This window comes from Monodelphis domestica, chromosome 7 (assembly GCF_027887165.1).
Source record: "Monodelphis domestica isolate mMonDom1 chromosome 7, mMonDom1.pri, whole genome shotgun sequence".
In the NCBI taxonomy this organism is placed as follows: Eukaryota; Metazoa; Chordata; class Mammalia; order Didelphimorphia; family Didelphidae; genus Monodelphis; species Monodelphis domestica.
This window is the reverse complement of record NC_077233.1, coordinates 17,155,067-17,174,608: the sequence shown is the minus strand read 5'-3', so window position 1 is coordinate 17,174,608 and position 19,542 is coordinate 17,155,067. Positions and strand designations below refer to the sequence as shown.

General features: G+C 36.7%; 1 protein-coding gene across 6 annotated transcripts in view; it reads left to right on the top strand.

Annotated features, from left to right (window-relative positions):
* Window positions 1–19,542, top strand: part of LOC100012477 (probable C-mannosyltransferase DPY19L2) — a 205,195-nt gene that overhangs the window by 65,104 nt on the left and 120,549 nt on the right. For 5 of the 6 annotated variants that reach the window (XM_007499954.3, XM_016424414.2, XM_007499956.3 and 2 more), the window contains one exon: window positions 14,576–14,667. The exons of the other annotated variant lie outside the window; for it this stretch is intronic. In XM_007499954.3, coding sequence (XP_007500016.1) covers window positions 14,576–14,667 — 92 coding nt within the window. The remainder of the gene's footprint in view (window positions 1–14,575; window positions 14,668–19,542) is intronic. 6 annotated transcript variants of the gene reach the window in all.

The window sequence follows — 19,542 nt, the reverse complement described above, 5'->3', positions numbered from 1 at the left end:
TATGCAGACACATGACAATTTTGCTGTATTCAGTATTATTTATAGAACAATATCTCCTGAACAAAGGACCAAAAAATGTCCCCCCATATATCAAAGTCATGTTCTTTATATGTTAATTAATTTGACTTAAAAACAAAAAACTCTGTAGAAGCCTAAAGACCTCAATATGGCAGATTTTTTATGTTCCCTCAAGTAATAGAATCCACACATAACTTTAATATATATTCAGAAAGAAATTGCTCAAGCCAAGTTGAGAAAGTTGGGTTATGAGAGAATATATCCTTGAAACTGGGACAGTGTTACTCATTTATAAGCAATTAATTTGAAAATATAGTAGTTATAATATAATAGGCTTAAAATACTAGGCTAGTATAATAATTTCTTTCTTTTTTCCTTTGGATCAAATCTGTGATTTGTTTTAAGTTGTACTTCTTTAATCATATTGTGAACATTTATTATTCTTTGACCATTTGTCAATTGGGGAATGATGTTCTTATAAAATTAACTGCCTTTATCAGAGAAGTTTGCAATATTTTCTTTTTCCCAGTTTGTTGTTTACCTCTATTCATTACATTGGTTTTGTTTGTACAAAACCCTTTTTTAAAAAATTTAATATAATAAAACTATTCATTTTACATCTTATAATGTTCTTTATCTCATTTAGTCATAAATTCTTACCTTCTCTATAGATGACAAGGAAACTATTCCATACTCCTCTAATTTGTTTATGGTATCACCTTTTATGTTTTAGTCATACCCATTTTGACCTTATCTTGGTATAGGGTGTAAGATATTGGTCTATACCTAATTTTTGCCATTGGTCTATACCTAATTCCCAAAGTTGTTTGGGTCTATCAGACACTAGGTTGCTAAGGTCATTTACCCTTGTATATTGTGTTATCTAATCTATTTCATTGATCCATCCTTCTACTTCTTAGCCAGTATCAGATTGTTTTGAGGATTACTAGTACTTCTAAGCACCTTCCTTTACATTTTTTCATTAATTCCCTTGATATTCTTGACCTTTTGTTTTTCTAGATGAATTTTGATATAATTTTTTTCTAGTTCTATAAAATAATTTTTGATAGTTTGATTGGTATGGCACTGAATAAGTAAATTAATTTAGGTAGAATTTTCATTTTTATTATTTTAGCTTGGCCTACCCATGAGCAATTCATATTTTTCCAGTTGTTTAGATTTAACTTTATTTGTATGAAAAATGTTTTGTAATTGTATTTGTAAAATTCCTGTTTGTCTCATCAAGTATATTCCTGGGTATCTTATATTGGTTAGAGTTATTTTAGATGGATTTTCTCTTTCTATCTCTTATTGTTGATGGTTTATGTGGATTTATTTTGTGTCCTACAACTTTGCTGAAGTTATTGTTTCATCTAGTTTTTTTAATCGATTCTCTAGGACACCATCTTATCTGTAAAGAATGATAGTTTAATTTTCTCTTTGCCTACTTTAATTCCTTCAAGTTTTTTCTTTTCTTATTGCTTAGACTAGCATTGCTAGTACAATATTAAGCAATAGTGTACTAATGGTCATCTGTTCTTATTAAGAAGTCCTCTTAAAAAAAGGACTCTAACTTTTCCCTATTACAGATAATACTTGCTGATGGTTTTAGATAGATGCTACTTATCATTTTAAGTACAAACTCATTTATTCCTATGTTTTTTAGTGTTTTTAAATTTTTTATTTTTTATTCAAAGATATTTTTCTCCATTACATGTAATAACAAAATTTTGACATATATTTTCCAAAATGATAAAATCCAAATTGCCTCCCTCCCTATCTTCCCTCTGTTAAAATTAAATTGTGATTGGACTCTGAAATATATTAATTAGGTGGTCTCCAGGGACTTAATTTCTAAATCCCAAAATGAATTACTAAAGTAAATGGAATTTATGGTAGTTTACTTACAATATTTACAATAGAAGGAATATATTAAGGAATGAGACAGAGAGAGAAAACTCTGGTTTCTTCTGACCAGTTAGAATTTTTAAGTCCTAACCAGGGGAAGAGAGTCTCAAGAAGATTGGGCCTTATCTGGAGGCTTCATGCCTCCACTAAGTCAGCCTTTCACTCACCAACAATGACCGTCTAAATGAAAACAGTCTGAGGTCTCCTGTATGAGTTCCTCCAGTCCAACTCTGTCTGATTGTCTGAATGATCCTTCACTCCAAGCCCGGGTGGCTGACTGTCCTACTTCAGTCTTTCTTTCCCTCTATTTAAAGACCTTTTTCTCTTGTGTCACCTCCTCTAAATTTTCACATCTACCAATCACAGCAGATGCTTTTCTCCAGGACTGCCCATTCTTTAGTTCTCACCTTCTCTGGTTACATTATATCTTTTGGGGTTACTTAAATCTTCTTTTCTTAAGTTCACATTTTGTAGTTACTTACCACCTTTTTGTAGTTAAAACCTAAAAATAGATTGTAGCTTACAATTCTAGCTTCATTATAAAGGAAGAGCTAAGTAGTGGTAGTCTCTCAGTGACTGAGAATGACAATTGTCTTTGTGCATTATCATCTATTGATGTACCCTCATGTGGCTTTGAAGTCCAAAGACTGAGGCTCAGAGTTTGTGGCACATGGGGCCTGGGACACCAGTTGTTACGGGAGGTGCGGTTGTGGCCTGGTGTCGGCGTTCACGCGCAGCGGCAAGACGTCGACGTCGCTCATCTTCAAAGGTGGTGGCGGCATGGTTAATGTGGGTTCGCCAGCTGCTTCTGTCAGAGGCAGCGAGTTCTAGTTGTTTTGGTGTGATGCCAGCCCACTTCAAGTTGGACTTTAGCTGATCCTTGAATCTTTTCTTTGGTCGGCCTGGCTTCCTGAGTCCAGCTGACAGTTCACCATAGAGTACCTGTCTTGGTATTCGCTGTGGGTCCATGCGGATGACGTGTCCAGACCATTGTAGCTGGGTTTTGAGGACCATGATTTCGATGCTGGTGGAGTTGGCTCTGTCAAGGACTTCCTGGTTGGTGATTCGGTCCGGCCATCAGATCCTCATGATTGACCGGAGAGAGCATTAGTGGAATTGCTCCAGCTGTTTCATGTGCTTCTGGTACAATGTCCATGTCTCACAACCGTACAGGAGTGAGCTGAGGACCACCGCGTGATACACTTTGAGCTTCGTCGCAGTGGTTACACCTCTGTGTTGGAGAACTTTGCAGTGCAGCCGCCCGAGTGCCTGGCTGGCCTTTTGGATCCTGGCATTAATCTCGTGGTCTAGGGACCCGTCGTTGGCCATGGTGCTGCCCAGGTACTTGAAGGTGTTGACGTTAGAAAGCTGTGTGCCGTCGATTGTAATGCATGGCTGGTTCGTTGGCCTCCCTGGTGCAGGTTGGAATAGCACCTCTGTTTTGCTGAGGCTGATAGTCAGGCCAAACAGTTTTGTTGCAGTGGAGAACCTGTCCACAATGGTTTGGAGAAGATTTTCTTGGTGAGCCATGAGAGCACAGTCATCTGCAAAGAGAGCTTCCAGGATGAATCTCTCTTTTGTCTTTGTTTTTGCAGTCAGGCAGCGAAGGTCGAATAGTGAGCCATCCAGTCGGTATTTGATATAGACTCCCAGGTCTAGATCCATCACAGCATGTCGTAATACTTGGGTGAAAAATAGGTTGAATAGTACTAAAGCGAGGACACAGCCTTGTTTCATGCCATTGGAGACGTTGAAGCGATCAGAAGTCTCTCCACCAGATAGGACTTCCCCTGTCATGTCAACATGAAAGAGCTGGATCAATTTGACAAATTTTGCTGGGCAACCAAGCTTGCTAAAGATCACCCACAATGCGTCCCTGTTCACTTGTCAAATGCCTTTGTCAGGTCTATGAAGACAATGTAGAGACTCAGGTTCTGCTCAAGTCATTTCTCCTGCATTTGCCTCACCGTGAAGACCATGTCAATGGTGCTACGATCTGGTCGGAAGCCACATTGTGATTCAGGCAGGTTCTGCTCTGAAACAGATGACAGGAGTCTGTTGAGTATAACACGGGCGAGGATCTTTCCGGCAGTGGAGAGTAGTGAGATGCCTCTGTAGTTGTCACAGGCTGCTCGTGCACCTTTGTTCTTGTATAGGGCTACGATGGAGGCATCTCTGAGTTCTGGGGGGCATGTCTTCCTCTTTCCATATGCTGGTCAGCACTATGTGGAATGCCTGGAGCGCCTTTCCATTTAAGGCCTTGTACACCTCGGTTGGGATCCCGTCTTTACCGGGATCCTTGCCTGCACTCATTTGTTTAATGGCTTTTTGGACTTCCTCTATTGAAGGAGGGATGTCAAGTTGTTCAATGGTGTGGTTTTGGGGGAATCTTGTCAAGGGCTCTTTGGTCGACTGAAGAGGGTCGGTTGAGAAGCTGACTGAAGTGTTCTTTCCACCTGTTGCTGATGCCTTTTTTATCTTTTATGAGAGTGTCACTGTCAGAGGATAGCAAGGGAGTGGTGGTGGGTTTTAATGGCCCATAGACAGTCTTGAGGGCATTACCTTCATTGTTACAATCAGGAGATAGCTAAATCCAATCTTCACACCTCCCCACTTCTAGAGATGATAAGCAATTTGATCTGTTATACATTTTATCATGCAAAACATACTTCCATATTGGTTGTGGTTGTAAGAGAATTCTCATATAAAGCCCAAACCCCCAATAAAAGTGTAAACAAACAAATGTGAGAAATAGCATATTTTGATCTGCATCCAACTCCAATAGTTCTTTCTCTGGAGGTGTAGACGATACATTCTTTGTCATAAGTCTTTCAAGATTATCCAGGATAATTGTATTACTCAGAGTAGCTAAGTCTTTCACAGTTCATCATTGTACAGTATTGCTGTTAAATATGTACAATGTTCTCCTGTTTCTGCTTATTTCACTCTATAATCTATTCATATAGATCTTTCCAGCTTTTTCTGACATGATCCTGGTAATTGTTTCTTTTTTCTTTTTTTTCTGGGTTATACATGTATTATCAGGCAAAACATTTCCATATTATTCATTTTTTAAGTGAATAATCTTATAAAACCTAAACTCCAAAACAAACCCAAATAAACAAGTGATAATCATGTTTTCATCACCATTACTACTCCAACAATTCTTTCTCTGGAGACAAATAATATTCTTTTTCATAAGTCCATCAGAATTGCCCTGGACCATTAAATTGTTCTTAGTACCAAAGTTTATCACATTTGATCATTCTACAATATTGCAGTTACTATGTATAATGTTTTCCTGGTTCTGCTCATTTCACTCTGCATCAGTTCGTGTAGATCTTTCTAGCTCTTTCTGAAATCATCCTGTTCATCATTTTTTATAGCAAAGTAATATTCCATCACCTTAGATGCCACATTTTTATTCAGCCATTCCCCAGTTGAGGGACATCCCTTTAGTTTCTAATTCTTTTGCCACAAAAAGCACAGCTATAAATATTTTTGTACAAACAGGTCCTTTCCCATTTTTAAGAAAATCTCTTTGGGATACAGGCCTCGTAGTGGTATTACTGGATCAAAAGGTATGCATTCTTTTATAGCCCTTTGGGCATACTTCCAGATTACCCTATTGAATAGTTGGATCAGTTTACAACTATACCAGCAATGTATTAGTGCCACAATTTTGCCACATTGCCTCCAACATTTATTATTTTCCTTTACTGTCATATTGGCCAGTCTGGTAGGTGTGAGGTGGTACCTCAGGGTTGTTTTAATTTGCATTTCTCTAATCAAGAGGGATTTAGAGTATTTTTTCATATGCTTTTTGATAGCTTTCATTTATTCATCTAAAAACTGGCTATTCATATCCTTTGACCATTTATCAATTGGGGAATGACTTGGATTCTTATAAATTTCACTTAGTTCTTTATATATTTGAGAAATAAGACCCTTACCAGAGAAATTTGTTATAAATTTTTTTCCTCCAATTTGTTTCTTCTCTAATCTTGGTTGCATTGGTTTTGTTTGATCAAAGCCTTTTAAATTTAATATCATCAAAATTATTCATTTTATATCTTATAATATTCTCTGTTTCTTGTTTGTTCATAAATTCTTCCCTTCTCCATAGATATGCCAGGTAAACTATTCCCTTAATTTACTCATAATATGTCACCTTTATATTTAAATCATATACACATTTTGACTTATCTTGGTGTAAGATATTGATCTAAATCTAATTTTTACTGTACCATTTTCCAATTTTCTCAGCAGTTTTTGTCAAATAATGAATTCTTATCCCCAAAACTAGGATATTTGGCTTTATCTAACACTAGATTGCTGATATCATTTACCCCTAATCTATTCCATTGATCCACCCTTCTGTTTCTTAGCCAGTACCAGATTGTTTTGATGATTAATACTTTAAAGTACAGTTTAAGATCTGGTACTGCCTAGGCTACCATCCTTCATATTTTTTTCATTAGTTCCCTTGGTATTCTTGACCTTTTGTTCTTTATGATGAATTTTATTATTTTTTCTAGTTCTATAAAATAGTTTTTTGGTAGTTCAATAGGGATGGTACTAAATAAGTAAGTTAATATAGGTAGAGTTGTTATTTTATTATATTAGCTCTGTCTTCCCATGAGCAATTAATGTTTTTCTGATTGTTTAGACCTAACTTTATTTGTGTGAAAAATTTTTTTAATTGTGTTCATATAATTCCTGTGTTTGTCTTGGCAAATAGATTCCCAAGTACTTTATATTTGCTAGAGTGATTTTAAATATAGTTTCTCTTTCCAACTCTCCCTGCTGAATTTTGTTGGAAATATAAAGAAATTATGATAATTTATGTGGTTTTATTTTGTAGTCTGCAACTTTGCTAAAGTTATTATTTCAACTAGTAGTTCAGTTGATTTTCTAGGATTCTCTATATACCATCATATCATCTGCAGAGTGATAGTTTGTTTTCATTATTACCCACTTTAATTCCTTCAATTTATTTTTCTTCTTTAATTGCTAAATGCTCATTGTTTCTTATAGCAAAGTAGTATTCTGTCACCAACATTTGCCACAATTTGTTCAACCATTCCCCATTTGATGCACTTTCCTCAATTACCAATTCTTTGCCAAGACACGGTAGGTCCTTTCTTCTTTTTTTATGATCTCTTTGGAATACAGACGCAGTAGTGGTATTACATGGGTTTGCATAGTTTTATAACTCTGTGCATAGTTCCAAATTGCCCTCTAGAATGATTAGATCAGTTTATAACCCCAACACTTTTTAGAGTCCCAATTTTGCCACATCCTCTCCAATATTTATCACTTTCCTTTACTGTAATATAAGCTAATCTGATAGGTATAAAGTAGTACTGTCATATTGGCCCATCTGATAGGTGTGAGGTGGTACCTCAGGGTTGTTTTAATTTGCATTTCTCTAATCAAGAGTGATTTAGAATATTTTTTTCATATGATTATTGATAGCTTTGATTTCTTCATCAGAAAATTGCTTGTCAATATCCTTTGACCATTTGTCAATTGAGGAATGACATATTTTTATAAATTTGATTTAGTTCTCTACAAATTTGAGAAATTTGATCTTTGCTATAACCTCCCCCAGTTTAATATTTCCTTTCTAATCTTGGATTCATTGGTTGTGTTTGTATAAAGTTTTTTAATATATTCAAAAGTATTTGTTTTACATCTTCTAATGCCCTCTATTTCTTGTTTGGTCATAAATTCCTCTTTTTTGTTTTCTACTGTTTTTATTAGGAATGTGTGTTATATTTTGTCAAAGGCCTTTTCTGCATCTATTGAGATAATCTTATGATTTTGTTAGTTTTGTTATTGATATGATGGGTGGAGACTCTGGGTCTCCCCTTGGGCTTGCACTGGCCAGGTATACTGAAGACTGCCTTTTGCTGGGGCTTAGGATTTCATTGTAGGCATACAGTGAGGCTTGGAACTTTAAGAGGTGGGCATGGGGGTTCTCTGCTGCTAACTTAGACAGAGTCTTGGGTCTTGATGTTGGTTCAGAACCTCGAGCAGTGGGGTTTGATTGGGGTTTGGTGTTGGCTTGTGCCAGTGCTCCATGGTGTGGCCTTGCTGTGGACTGTACTGTCTTCTTTACCCAGTGAAACAGACCCTCTTTGTCTACCTTCTAAGTTGTTTTCAACAGAAAAATGTCTCACTCCCTTCCATTGTTGGTTTTGCCACTCCAGGATTCATTTTGAAGCATTATTTTAAGTTGTTTGGAGTGGATTCTCAGAGAGGTTTGAACTTTGCATTCCTCTACTCCATCATCTTGACTTAACCTCTTCATTTGAAGGCTAAAGAGCAGTAAGGGCTGGGAAGTGGAAGTTAGGTTAAGGGTCACACTGCTAGGAAGTGTCTGTGGTCAGATTTGAACCCAGGACCTCTCATTTCTAGGCCTGGTTCTCAATCCACTAAGCTGTCTAGCTGCCTCCTTCCCTCACACTTAATGCATGCTCTGCCTTTCTTTTTAGTTATACGCATCCTTAATGTCTTGTAAGCCCCTTCTTACACTCATACTGTTGTGGAGAATGCTCTTCAGCTTGTTAAATTCATGGGGCACTTTTCCATTTCCTTTGGGGTCACCTGTGCTTTTGATTCTTCCCAGATTGTGGGATTCAAATGTCCATAAGAATCACTAGGAGAGAATTACTATGAAAAATAGCAACTTTTGCAGCAGGGAATAGCTTGGGATCATTGAAAACTTCCCTAATTCTCACTCATACAGTTCTTTCTCCTTTTCATTTGTATGCATAAATGATGGCCCATTGACCGTGTTATATTATGTGTTGATGGAGTGTTAGTACAGCACATGTCATAGCCTGGGTAATGTGTGTAGTCTTTGTGCACTTTATTTTTTTTTCATTTGGTCAGGGAGGTTGGGCACCTTTCAATTACAGTATTTAATTGACATGTTATGATGTTGTAGAACATTTAGTCATAGCATTATCAGCACATGGGAACATCTGAAGAATCTCACTTCTGTGCACATTCTTCCCACATTTCCAGTCCATTGGGGATTGTAAACCTCAAAATTTCTTAGACTTATAAATGTTGGAAATTTCACCATTGGGAAATTTCATACTTGAAAAATTCCCTATTGATAGTGGGTCTTGGCTATTGGAATGTGAACCCCATTGGCATGAGAGTTTCCCCCTCCTACTTTCTTAAGATTACTTTAGGACAGAAACCTTTTGCTGAACAATGGAAAGGACTTTGACCTATGCTTAAGCATAGAACAGGAATTTCTTTGAGTCATGATTGATTTTAGAATTGATACAATGGAGATACTTGGAATCAATCTCCACCCTATTCAGTCCTAACAGGATTGAGTAAGGGCTGCAGCCTAGATCAAAATTTAATTATTCCAATCTCTACCCTACTCAGGTTAACAGGATTTAGAAAGGGCTGTAGCAAAGGATCAAAGATTTAATTATTTGAAAATATGACCTTCAACAGACATGTGCAAAGCCAGAGACCTCTGGGTGGTCCTGGGTTAAGCTAGAGCCTCCATTGGCACAGGGAAATTGATGGACAGGTGATTGGTAGATGTGAGGACTGAGGGGAGGGAACTTGGATGGTTTCCTTAAGGATAGGGGGGTCTGAAGACGGAGGGGGTTGGAGAAGTTGGTCGGTGTGGTTGGTGTGTGCTCTGAGAAGCTTCCTCTGGGGGAAGCTGAAGGTGGGGGCCCCGGAGACTGTTTTTCCATTTTTGGTCACGTGAGTAATAGGGACTGATCTCCTTTCATTGCCCCAACTATCTAAGGGCTTGGGCCTTTTGGCCCAGCCTAAACAGAAGGGGTATTTAAGCCCTATTCTCTTCTCTCCCTTTTCTCTCTCTCTATCTCTAATTACTTCCTCCTATTGTAATTAAACTCCATAAAAGATTGACTGCTGACTTGAGTTTTCATTTAGGAATTACATAGCTGAATTCCTTGGCGACCTTAAATTAATATATATCAGTCTTTTAAAGTGATTTCCTTGTCACAGGATTGAGCCCAAATAAGATGATTCCATTGTGGTCCATGACGAGAATAGATCACTATAAAGCATTCTGGCAATTCCGTGACATATTATATCCGGTCTGGTTTTTGTAAACCTTAAAATTTCTTAGACTTATGAATGTTGGAAATGTCCCCATTGGGAAATTTCATACTTGAAAAAATTTCCTACTAATAGTAAGAACTCTATTGGAATATGGAACTCCTTGGCATGGGAGGATCCTTCTCCTCCCTACTTAAGACTACTTTAGGACAGAAACCTTTTGCTAAACAATGGAAAGGGCTTTGACCTATGCTTAAGCATAGAACAGGAAGTTCTTTGAGTCATGATTGATTTTAGAATTGATACGATAGAGATACTTGGAATGACAAAACCGGGTCTTGGAAACTACAATCTCCACCCTACTCAGAGTAACAGGATTTAGGAAGGGCTGCAGCAAAGATCAAGATTTAATTATTTGAGAATATGACCTTCAACAGACATGTGCAAAAAAGGACAGACCTCTGGGAGGTCCTGGGTTAAGCTAGAGCCACCATTGGCACAGGGGAGACATCGACAGTGATTGGTAGATGTGAGAACTGAGGGGAGGGAACTTAGATGGTTTCCTTAAAGATAGTAGGGTCTGAGGACAAGAGGGGAGGAGGTATTTTGCTCTGAGGGAGGTGGTTGCTCTGAAGGAGGTCTGGGAGGAGAGGTCCTGGCGGGAGAGTTCCTGGAGAGGTTTTGAAGGAGGCTGTGGGAGTTGCTCTGAAGGAGGTCTGAGAGGAGAGGTCCTGGAGGGAGAGTTCCTGGAGAGGTTTGAAGGAGGCTGTGGAAGGTGAACTCAGGAGGAGTCAGGAGGAGAATTCTCTGGAAACATTTCTTGAAAGGAGGCTCTCTTGAAGGTGGAGCCTGAGGTTGGCATGAGAAGACTTACCTAGAGAGATCTTGGGTGAGTGATAAAACCAACTGACTGATTTATCTCTTAGGACTGAGGTCTAGGCCTTATTGGCTTGAGGCCCTTCATTCTTATTCCTTTCTTACTTTCTCTCTTTTTCTATTGACTAATCAGTGTATTATAAATTAAATTTCTCTATAAAACCCAGTTGGCTTGGGCATATTCATAAATTGGGAATATATTCCCTGGCGACCATCTTATATTTATATAAACCCAAGACACAGTAGAAAACATATTTCAGTGGTCATAATTGTTATATATATTTCCCTTGCTCCCAAACATTTTAATTATCATAGTTTATGGCTCTCGCTCTCTTATCTACAACTATTTAATGCTCCCAAACTATTTTAAATCTAACAGGTTTAATGGAGTTTTATTTCAAGTTTTCTATGGACTTGTTTTTATTTCTTTAAAAATGTAACTTGTAGTTTTTTAATAAAAACATTAGTAACACTTTTGGGCCCAATATTTTATAATAAGCAAACCTCCAAGAAGAGTACATTCTCTGAAAAAGTTATGCAATATTGCCTGATATTTTGACTGTGACTACAAATTTTCCTCTTCCTAACTTCTCTCTCTTGGGAAATGATGCTGTTCATGTTTTTCTATCTGCTTTATCCATACTGTTTCACAAATGAACTTGTTCACATATTAGTGTTTCCTTTATATAGCTTTTTTGGCAAGGAGATCAAGTGTTTTCTGGTTGAAGTGGTTTTGGCCTTCTTGTGCTCGCAACTGATTTATCTTGATTAAACTTCTTTGAGAAATGATGGTGACCAGAATAGATGTTTTATTTTCCATTTTCCAGTCATTAGCTTGTTTTAAAATGTCAGGTTGTAACTGTTATAATTTCACAGTTTTTTTAACTTTATTAAAAATTTTGGTTATTTGGCACTTGCTCCAAATAGATAACATTTTGATTATATACAAGCAACTGATTGTGAAATGATCCCCATTTTAGAAACTAGTGTTATCTATTTCCTCTGTTTTTATCCATAGTATAGAACATTTTATGGTTTTTTTTTGCGTGTGATTTTTCCTTTTTTCTTTTTATTGGTGCTAGACGTGTTTATGAGCATGGAGCTTGTGTGTCTCTCCTTCATAGTGATGTTACTAGGAGTCATGGTATTTATTCTGATGTTTTTATATAATCTTTGCCACTGCTTGTATTATTTCTCTACCTCTTCATCCTTTACAGATATTTGGGCATAGGCTACAATTAGATAATAGTTAATTTTCTTTTTTGCTTTTGCTCATTCTGAGTAATGTGAGGCAAAGCAGTGCAAGAAATGGTGAGATCAATTCTTTCATTTCCTTTAGAAATGTATTTGCCTTTAGAAGAAAGACCTTCCACTTAATAGCATTCTATTATTTCTGATTTCCTTTTTATCAAGAATGATAATATGGATGTGATTTGTCATAGTTAGCATTATGTCACTGGCCACAGGACAAAGATCTCACATTTAGAGTAATATCTGTTACATTAATATGTTAAATAGGCTGAAAACTGAGTAATTCTTAGTGCCCTTTGTGTGCCTTTCTGACCTCTATTACTATGGAATTGAAAAGTGTACATACAGCACAAAGCTGAAGGCCATTTAGACTTTTATCTGTTTTATGGATTACCATGACCAAAGAATTCATCACCTAATGATCATCCTTCTGGTAATGAGCCTTTCTGTACTTGGATAGGTTGATCTTAGGATAACAAATTATCAAATACCAAAGCCATACTCAAAGCCTTTCTGTCTTAGTCTAATCCAGCAGAAATTACATTAACTAGCCTTCATGGACATATTTTCCTGATGAGGCGATTAACATAAAAATTATTACAAAAATATGATTCCTAAGGTAACATCATTTAACTAAGTAATAATTTCCTTATTTTGTACATTAACTCAATACACGATAGAACATAATTTAGAAATGTAAACATCAAAGTATTAATTACTGACATCTTAATAAACGTGAAATTTTGTGGGGGGCTTATTAATCATTGCCTCACATAACTCTAATTTTTATACAAGGGCTGTATAGGATTTAACAATCTCTTTTAGTGTTTCTAGAGCCATTTTTAAATTTGCTTTAACCAGGAGTGACTTCTAGACCTGATATTTAACAGACTGGATTTCAGATTTTCTCATTTTAGCTTATTCAGTTCTAGCTGGTCTGTTCCTGACAACTATGCCCGACTTAGCTATCTGTTCTTATCAAGAAGAGATATAATTTTGCCTCCTTAGATTTTTTTTAACTTCCAGACCATTTTTTGTTGTTATCTCTCTCACCTTCCATGGTCAAAAGAGAAAACTGAATAAAATCCATAGATGTTTAGTGTATCCATGAGCAAAATCATAAACCCCCTTTTGAGTCTATCTGTTGATCAGGAAGAGTTACACTCAGACTACCTGATTCAGCTAGTGTGGGTACAAACTTCACTTTTTATATAACAACTAGATTAATTAGCATTTGCGAAGCCCCAGATCAGAGCCTGGATGACCTTGGACTAGATACTCTGCTTTCTTGGGCAGTAGTTCCTTCATCCTACAAAGTAGGAGATTACCCTGGGAACCCGCTCAATTCATCTTGCTCCATGTTGGTGAAGATGTGAGATGCTTGGGGCTACTCCATCCCCGGTCTCCGCTGAACCTTTTTTTTTTTTTTGGTTTGCATTAGATATTTTTTGCATGCCCCATCCCCCTGCTGAGCAGAGGAATGCAAACACTTCTTCCTTTACCTCTGTGAGGTAATGCGGGGGGCTCACAGGTGGCTTGAAGGTACATTTTGGAGATAAGATCTATGAAAGGTTCTCTAACACTGATGTAGCTAGTGACATTCACTTCAGAAGGATTCCTTGCCCCTCAGTGACCTGGAGCTTCTAGTCAAAGATCTATTTCTGTTTTTCCCCTTTATCATGAAAAATCACATTTAAATAGACAAAACAGCTTTTAAAGAAATTATTACAGTTTTTTCATAGTTTAAAAAAATTTGAATTTAACATAGCACTTTGACAGCATGAACTTTTCTTGGATTTAAATTATCTTTTACTTTGATTGCTAATTAATCATATAATTTCACATGAGCAAAAACTATGCCATTCTTAATGTGCTATTTAATTTCCTTTATAATTTATCTTTAATGAAAATTTTACATGGGGATTTTGAGAGAATTGACTTAAATATAAAACATCAGGTAGATTTTTAGATGTTATTCGAGTGATTTGCAAGCACTTTGATGTCTCTAAGATGATTATTTAAAGAGTTTCCAAATGCTGAATCCTTTCAAATTTCCAGTGGTTTGTGTAAGGGCCTGTGCTCCATTGCTATGTGCAAATATCAATCTGACAAATCTAAGAATGACTCTAGGCAAATTACAGATCCTAATCATTAAACTCATAGCCCACTTCTGGCCCTCTCATATCACTGACAATTGTCCCTTAGTCCACCTGGATCTTATTATCACCTTAATCTATGTTCTCCTGCTTTTTCTGTCTCTGGCTTTTATAACTGCAGAATTAAGTCAATTTCCAGGTGTGGGAAACTTAATCTGGAGAACAAGATTTAGGTAATATTGTAGTTGTTTACTTATATCAATAAAAACCTTAGGAATCACAATTTTTTACTGAGAATATTTAATAATTTAAGTGTAGTATAATATACAATAAACTAAACAATTTATTGTTTTCAGTCTACACGTGTGATGTGGACTCCACCTCTCCGAGAAAGCTTCTCATACCCATTCCATGTACTTCAGATGCTACTTACAACTCACGTTCTCAGGTAATTTTTATTCATGCTTAGTTACTTATTAAACTTGGTTGAATTTCTAGGATTCGTGTTTATCTAAAAAGTTTGAACAAAACTCAAGATACTTATGAATTAGTTTAAAATGAGATCACCTTGTTAAAATGAATTAAGAAATGGTATGAGATAATCTAATGAAATTAAATGAAAAATAAAGACATTTTAAAATTGTTTTTCCATTTGATAATTATAGTATTTCTTGCTCTGTTTGTGAGTACTGCCTACACTAGTTTTTAGGGTATCTTTTCTTGTTTTGTGCTTTATGTTGTAGCAGTTTTTTTCAAGATTATTAATTTGGGATGGCTATCCATGATACATCTTTAAGATAGATATGAATCATTATTTGCTTTTATGGTAATGTATTGACAGTTTTTCAGAGATAGTCTCATGGTAGGCAGTAAGGATATTTGCTCAAGCATTTCTGAATTGTTGGTATGTCTGACAGTTTATCTGGATTTTTTTTCTACTTATTTTTCTCCATGAATGTGTAAATTATGGAAAATGAATGTTTTGGATTCCAATCAGTAGTGAGTCACATGTTGTAAAGTGTTAAATAAATGTTTATTGACAGATTCAAGAATTTTATTGATAAAAATTATAATTGAACCCATTAAAGTTTCTGGGTATTCTGACAGAGAGGATATAGAGCAGGAGGTCTTCTGGGACCCATTGACCTTTAAGGAGTCCATGGATAGATTTCAAGTTGTCCCCTTTATCTCAATATAATTGGTTCCATTTGTAACTATGTAGTTTGTGCATAGAACAGGCTCATTGACAGAGGGATTCAGTAACCCAAAAAAGGTTGAGAATTCCCAATAGAGATGGAAAGACCACAGTGGAGTTCTGGGAGTGCATGAGGGCGGGACACAGAGAATAATCCTACAAAGAGGACAGAATAGGAGAGAGGTCAAATAGGAGAACCAGGAGAGAGAAGTGTCCCAGAAACTCAGGGCAGAGAAACTATCCATGAAGGTGGGAAGGAATGGTAAAGGCTGCAGAGCCACCAAGGAAGAGGAGGACTGTGATAAAGCCATTGAAATGAGCAGTTAAGAGGTCATTGGCAAATGTGATGAAAGCATTTTTGGTTGCATGGCAAGGTCAGAAATGAGTGGGCAAAGGAGTGAGAAGTGAGTGGAGACCAATAGTACAAGTGCTTCCTTTTGGAATTTGGGTGTGAAAAGGAGATAGTTAAGATAGTAGCTTGAGTAACTGGCAAAAAAGAATGAAAGTTTTTTAAAGATGAGAAGACAAACATTGATGAACAGATGTGGGTCCACATTTGTGAAGAGAATTTCCTCATGGAGAGGCTTCTATATGAACAAAATCATAAGTTTGGACCAAAATCCAAAACAAAATGAAAGCTTGAAATGGGTGGGATTTATAGATTCTAGCTAATTCAACATTCCATTTAATTTATTGTCTTGTTAACTGTCTAATAAAATAGGATGTACAAAGTTAGGTGTTTATTGTATTGGGACCCTCTGAGAGAGGCTAGAAAGGAAGGAAATAGGCCCTGTGCTAAGCACTTTACAAACATTACCTCAACTAAGGTTTTTTTCCTACTAATCATAGTGTTTAGATAAGATATCTTCCTGCCCTCTAAAATTACAGAATATTCTATAAGTGTAATGGAGAAGCAGCATGTGTTATGTGAGGGAAGTCCAGAATAGTGCAGTAGTAAGAGTATTCAGATACACCGATGTGAAGAATAAATGAGAACATACATACTGCCTGTGGACCTGAATCAGGGTGGTCGTGAGATATTCTAGAGGTATAATCAATAGGACCTGGCAGTGAAGTGGAAAAGAAAAAGAGGAGGGAGAGACAGAAACACACCAATAATGGGTCTTCTCCAGAAAATTCAGGAAATTAAGGAGGCTTGTGTTTTGGGGAAAAGATTTGAAAATATGTAATTTGAGCTACTGGTGGGACCAAGCAGTGATTACCAGCCTGTGGGAAGAAGGGATGGAGATTTGAGGGATGAGTTAGAAGCGACTGTGGTTTTTGATGTGAGAATCATCAGCACAGATGATCATTGAAACCATATGAGCAGGCCTGAGAAATACAGACTGGACCTCTGCTCCATAGTAAGAGAGAAGTAAGTATTTGCTGAAGGACTAGGGCCATGGCAACTCTGGTAGATTTCCTAGCTTGCTGCCTCAGGGGGAGACAGACTGACTGTTTGCAGTTGCTGCACTGGCAGAACTGCTCATGGACTCTGGTTGGAACACTTCAGGTCAGTCGTGGAATGGGACTTGAGCAGGGGATCAGAACTACATCTAACTTGGGACTCTAAAAATTGCAATACCTAAATAGGACCCAGGAAATAATAAACATACACAGAAAATCCTGAAACCTGAGTTAACACACATCAAAGCAATAGAAACTTTGGGACTCCAGAAAACCCGCCAATAATTAAGAATATTGGCTTGACCACTAAAATTTTAAATAAATAAAAATGAGCAAGCAAAGAAGAAAGAACCCAACTATTAATAACTATTATGGAGAAAGAGAAGAGATCTCAGCTAAAATTCAGGACACCCACTTCAAAAACAGAAAAGAAATATGATAAATCATAAGCTTAAAAAGAGCTTTTGGAAGAGCTTTAAAAAGACCTCAAAAAGCAAGTGAGAGAGGTTGAGAAAAGTTTTAAGAAAAAATGAGAGCAATGCAAGAAAATCAAGAAAATTATGAAATCACCCAAGTGGAAAAACTTCTTCAGAATCTTATAGGAGAAAATAATATATTATGAACTAGAATTGGGCAAGGGGAGGAAGCTAATGATTTCCTCAGACAGTAATTAGTAATAAATCAAAATCAAAAGAATGAAATAATAGAAGACAATATGAAATTTTTCATCAGAAAGACATCTGCCCTGGAAAATAGATCAAGGAGAGACAATATAAAAACAGTTGGATTCCTGGAAAATTATAATTGGGAAAAAAAAACACTGCACTCCAAGAAATTATCAAGGAAAACTTCCCAGAAACTTTAGAAACAGAGGGTAAAAAAAATTAAAATAATCCACCAATCAACACCTCAAGGAGGCCCAAAGATGAAAATGCAGAGGAATATCATTGCTAAGTTTCATAGCCCCCAGATAAAGGAGAACATATAATAAGCAACAAGAAAAAACAATATACTTTTGAGAGCAAAAGAACTGAGCTTGCAACCAAGAATAAAATACCCAGCAAAGATGAGCAAAATTATAAAAAGAAGAAATGGATATTTAATGAACCAAAGGAGTTTCGGCTATTCTTGGAGAAAAACCCAGAACTCAGTAGAAAATTTGGAAAAACATACACAGGTAATGAAAGATTAATCATAAGCAACACAAAAGATCACATTGTTTGATTCTGGTATGGGAAAATGTCATTTGTGGTCCTTGGGAATTACATCATTATTTGTGTATTTTGAAGGGGTGGGTATGAATGGAAGACTTGAAGTTAAGGGAATCTAATGAAATTAGCTGAAATGTTAGTGAAATAGACCAGGAAGATGTACAGTGGAATGACTATCTCATATAGAGGAGGAATTGGGTAGTGGAACTGCCACAGAGAAAGAGGCAAAGGGGTGAAGGGCTGGGCATATTAGAACCTAACTCTCATCAGTTTTCAGTCTTGGGATAAAGAGACTACAACATACACAATTAGAAGGGTAAATATTATTCAGAGAAATAGAGGTAAGGGAAATGGGGATATGAAAAGGGAGGGACTGGGAGTTCCCTTGGGGGGGGGCACTGAGGGAATAAGAGAAGTAAGGATAGTTTAAGGGAAAGGAGGACAAGGGAATAAGGAAAGGTAAAGAAGGGAGGGATACCTAGTGGAAAGTACATATCAAGAGATAAAGTGGTAAGGTGAGGGAGTGAAGGAATCAAGAAGTAGGAGGGAAGAGGTGGGAGATAAGGAATTTGGGGAAAGGTAGATAAAACAAGAATTAAAAGTTAAGGGACAAGGGAGGGACCTTTGGAAAGATGAGCCAATTTGGAGCTAGGAGGGCAAGGGGAGAGGATAAAGGAGAATTTTTGTGAAGTGATGTGAATGGGAGAAGTATTATTGGACATCTGAGAAGGGATATGTCAGAAAGAAAGGTAGAGGGGGACAAACAGTGAAGAAGGACACGGTAGAGGAAAATGCATAGCTAGTAACTATGACATTGAGTGTAATGGAATAAATTCACCCACGGGAAGAAAATGGATAGCATAAAGGATCAAAAACCAGGGCCTGACAATGTGTCATTTACACTGAAAATGAGAGACACATATAGAGTGAAGATGAGGAACTGGACCATAATATACTATGCCTCAGCTGATTCGGAGAAGGTAGAGGTAGAAGGCATGATTTGACAGATTTGGTGCTAAAATAAATAATAATTGGAATGGATGAACAGGGTAATTATATTATGTTGAGGTTCTATGAATTATTAATATTAATTATTTAAGCATTATTAATATTGGACTTGTATGCACTGTTATAGCACCCAGATTTTTAAAGAAAAAGCTAAGTGAGATAGATAGAACTAGATAAAAGTAATAATAGTTGCAGAATTTAATTTGTACCTCTCAGAACTAGATAAGTTTAACCAAAAAATAAATAAGAAAGAAGTTAAGGAGATGAATTGAACCTTAGCTAAGTTGATTAAGATAGATATCTGGAGAGTCTAACCAAAAAATAAATAATAAAGGAGATGAATAAAATCTTAGATAAGTTAAATAAAATAGATATCTGGAGTTTCCACAGACCTGTACAGATGAGTTCACAGAAGGGCAGGGAGTTTAGAAAGGTGAAAGGACCCAAAGATAGACCCTTGAGAAGGACACCCAACTTGAAAGGGGAGAAGGAGACTGAAGAG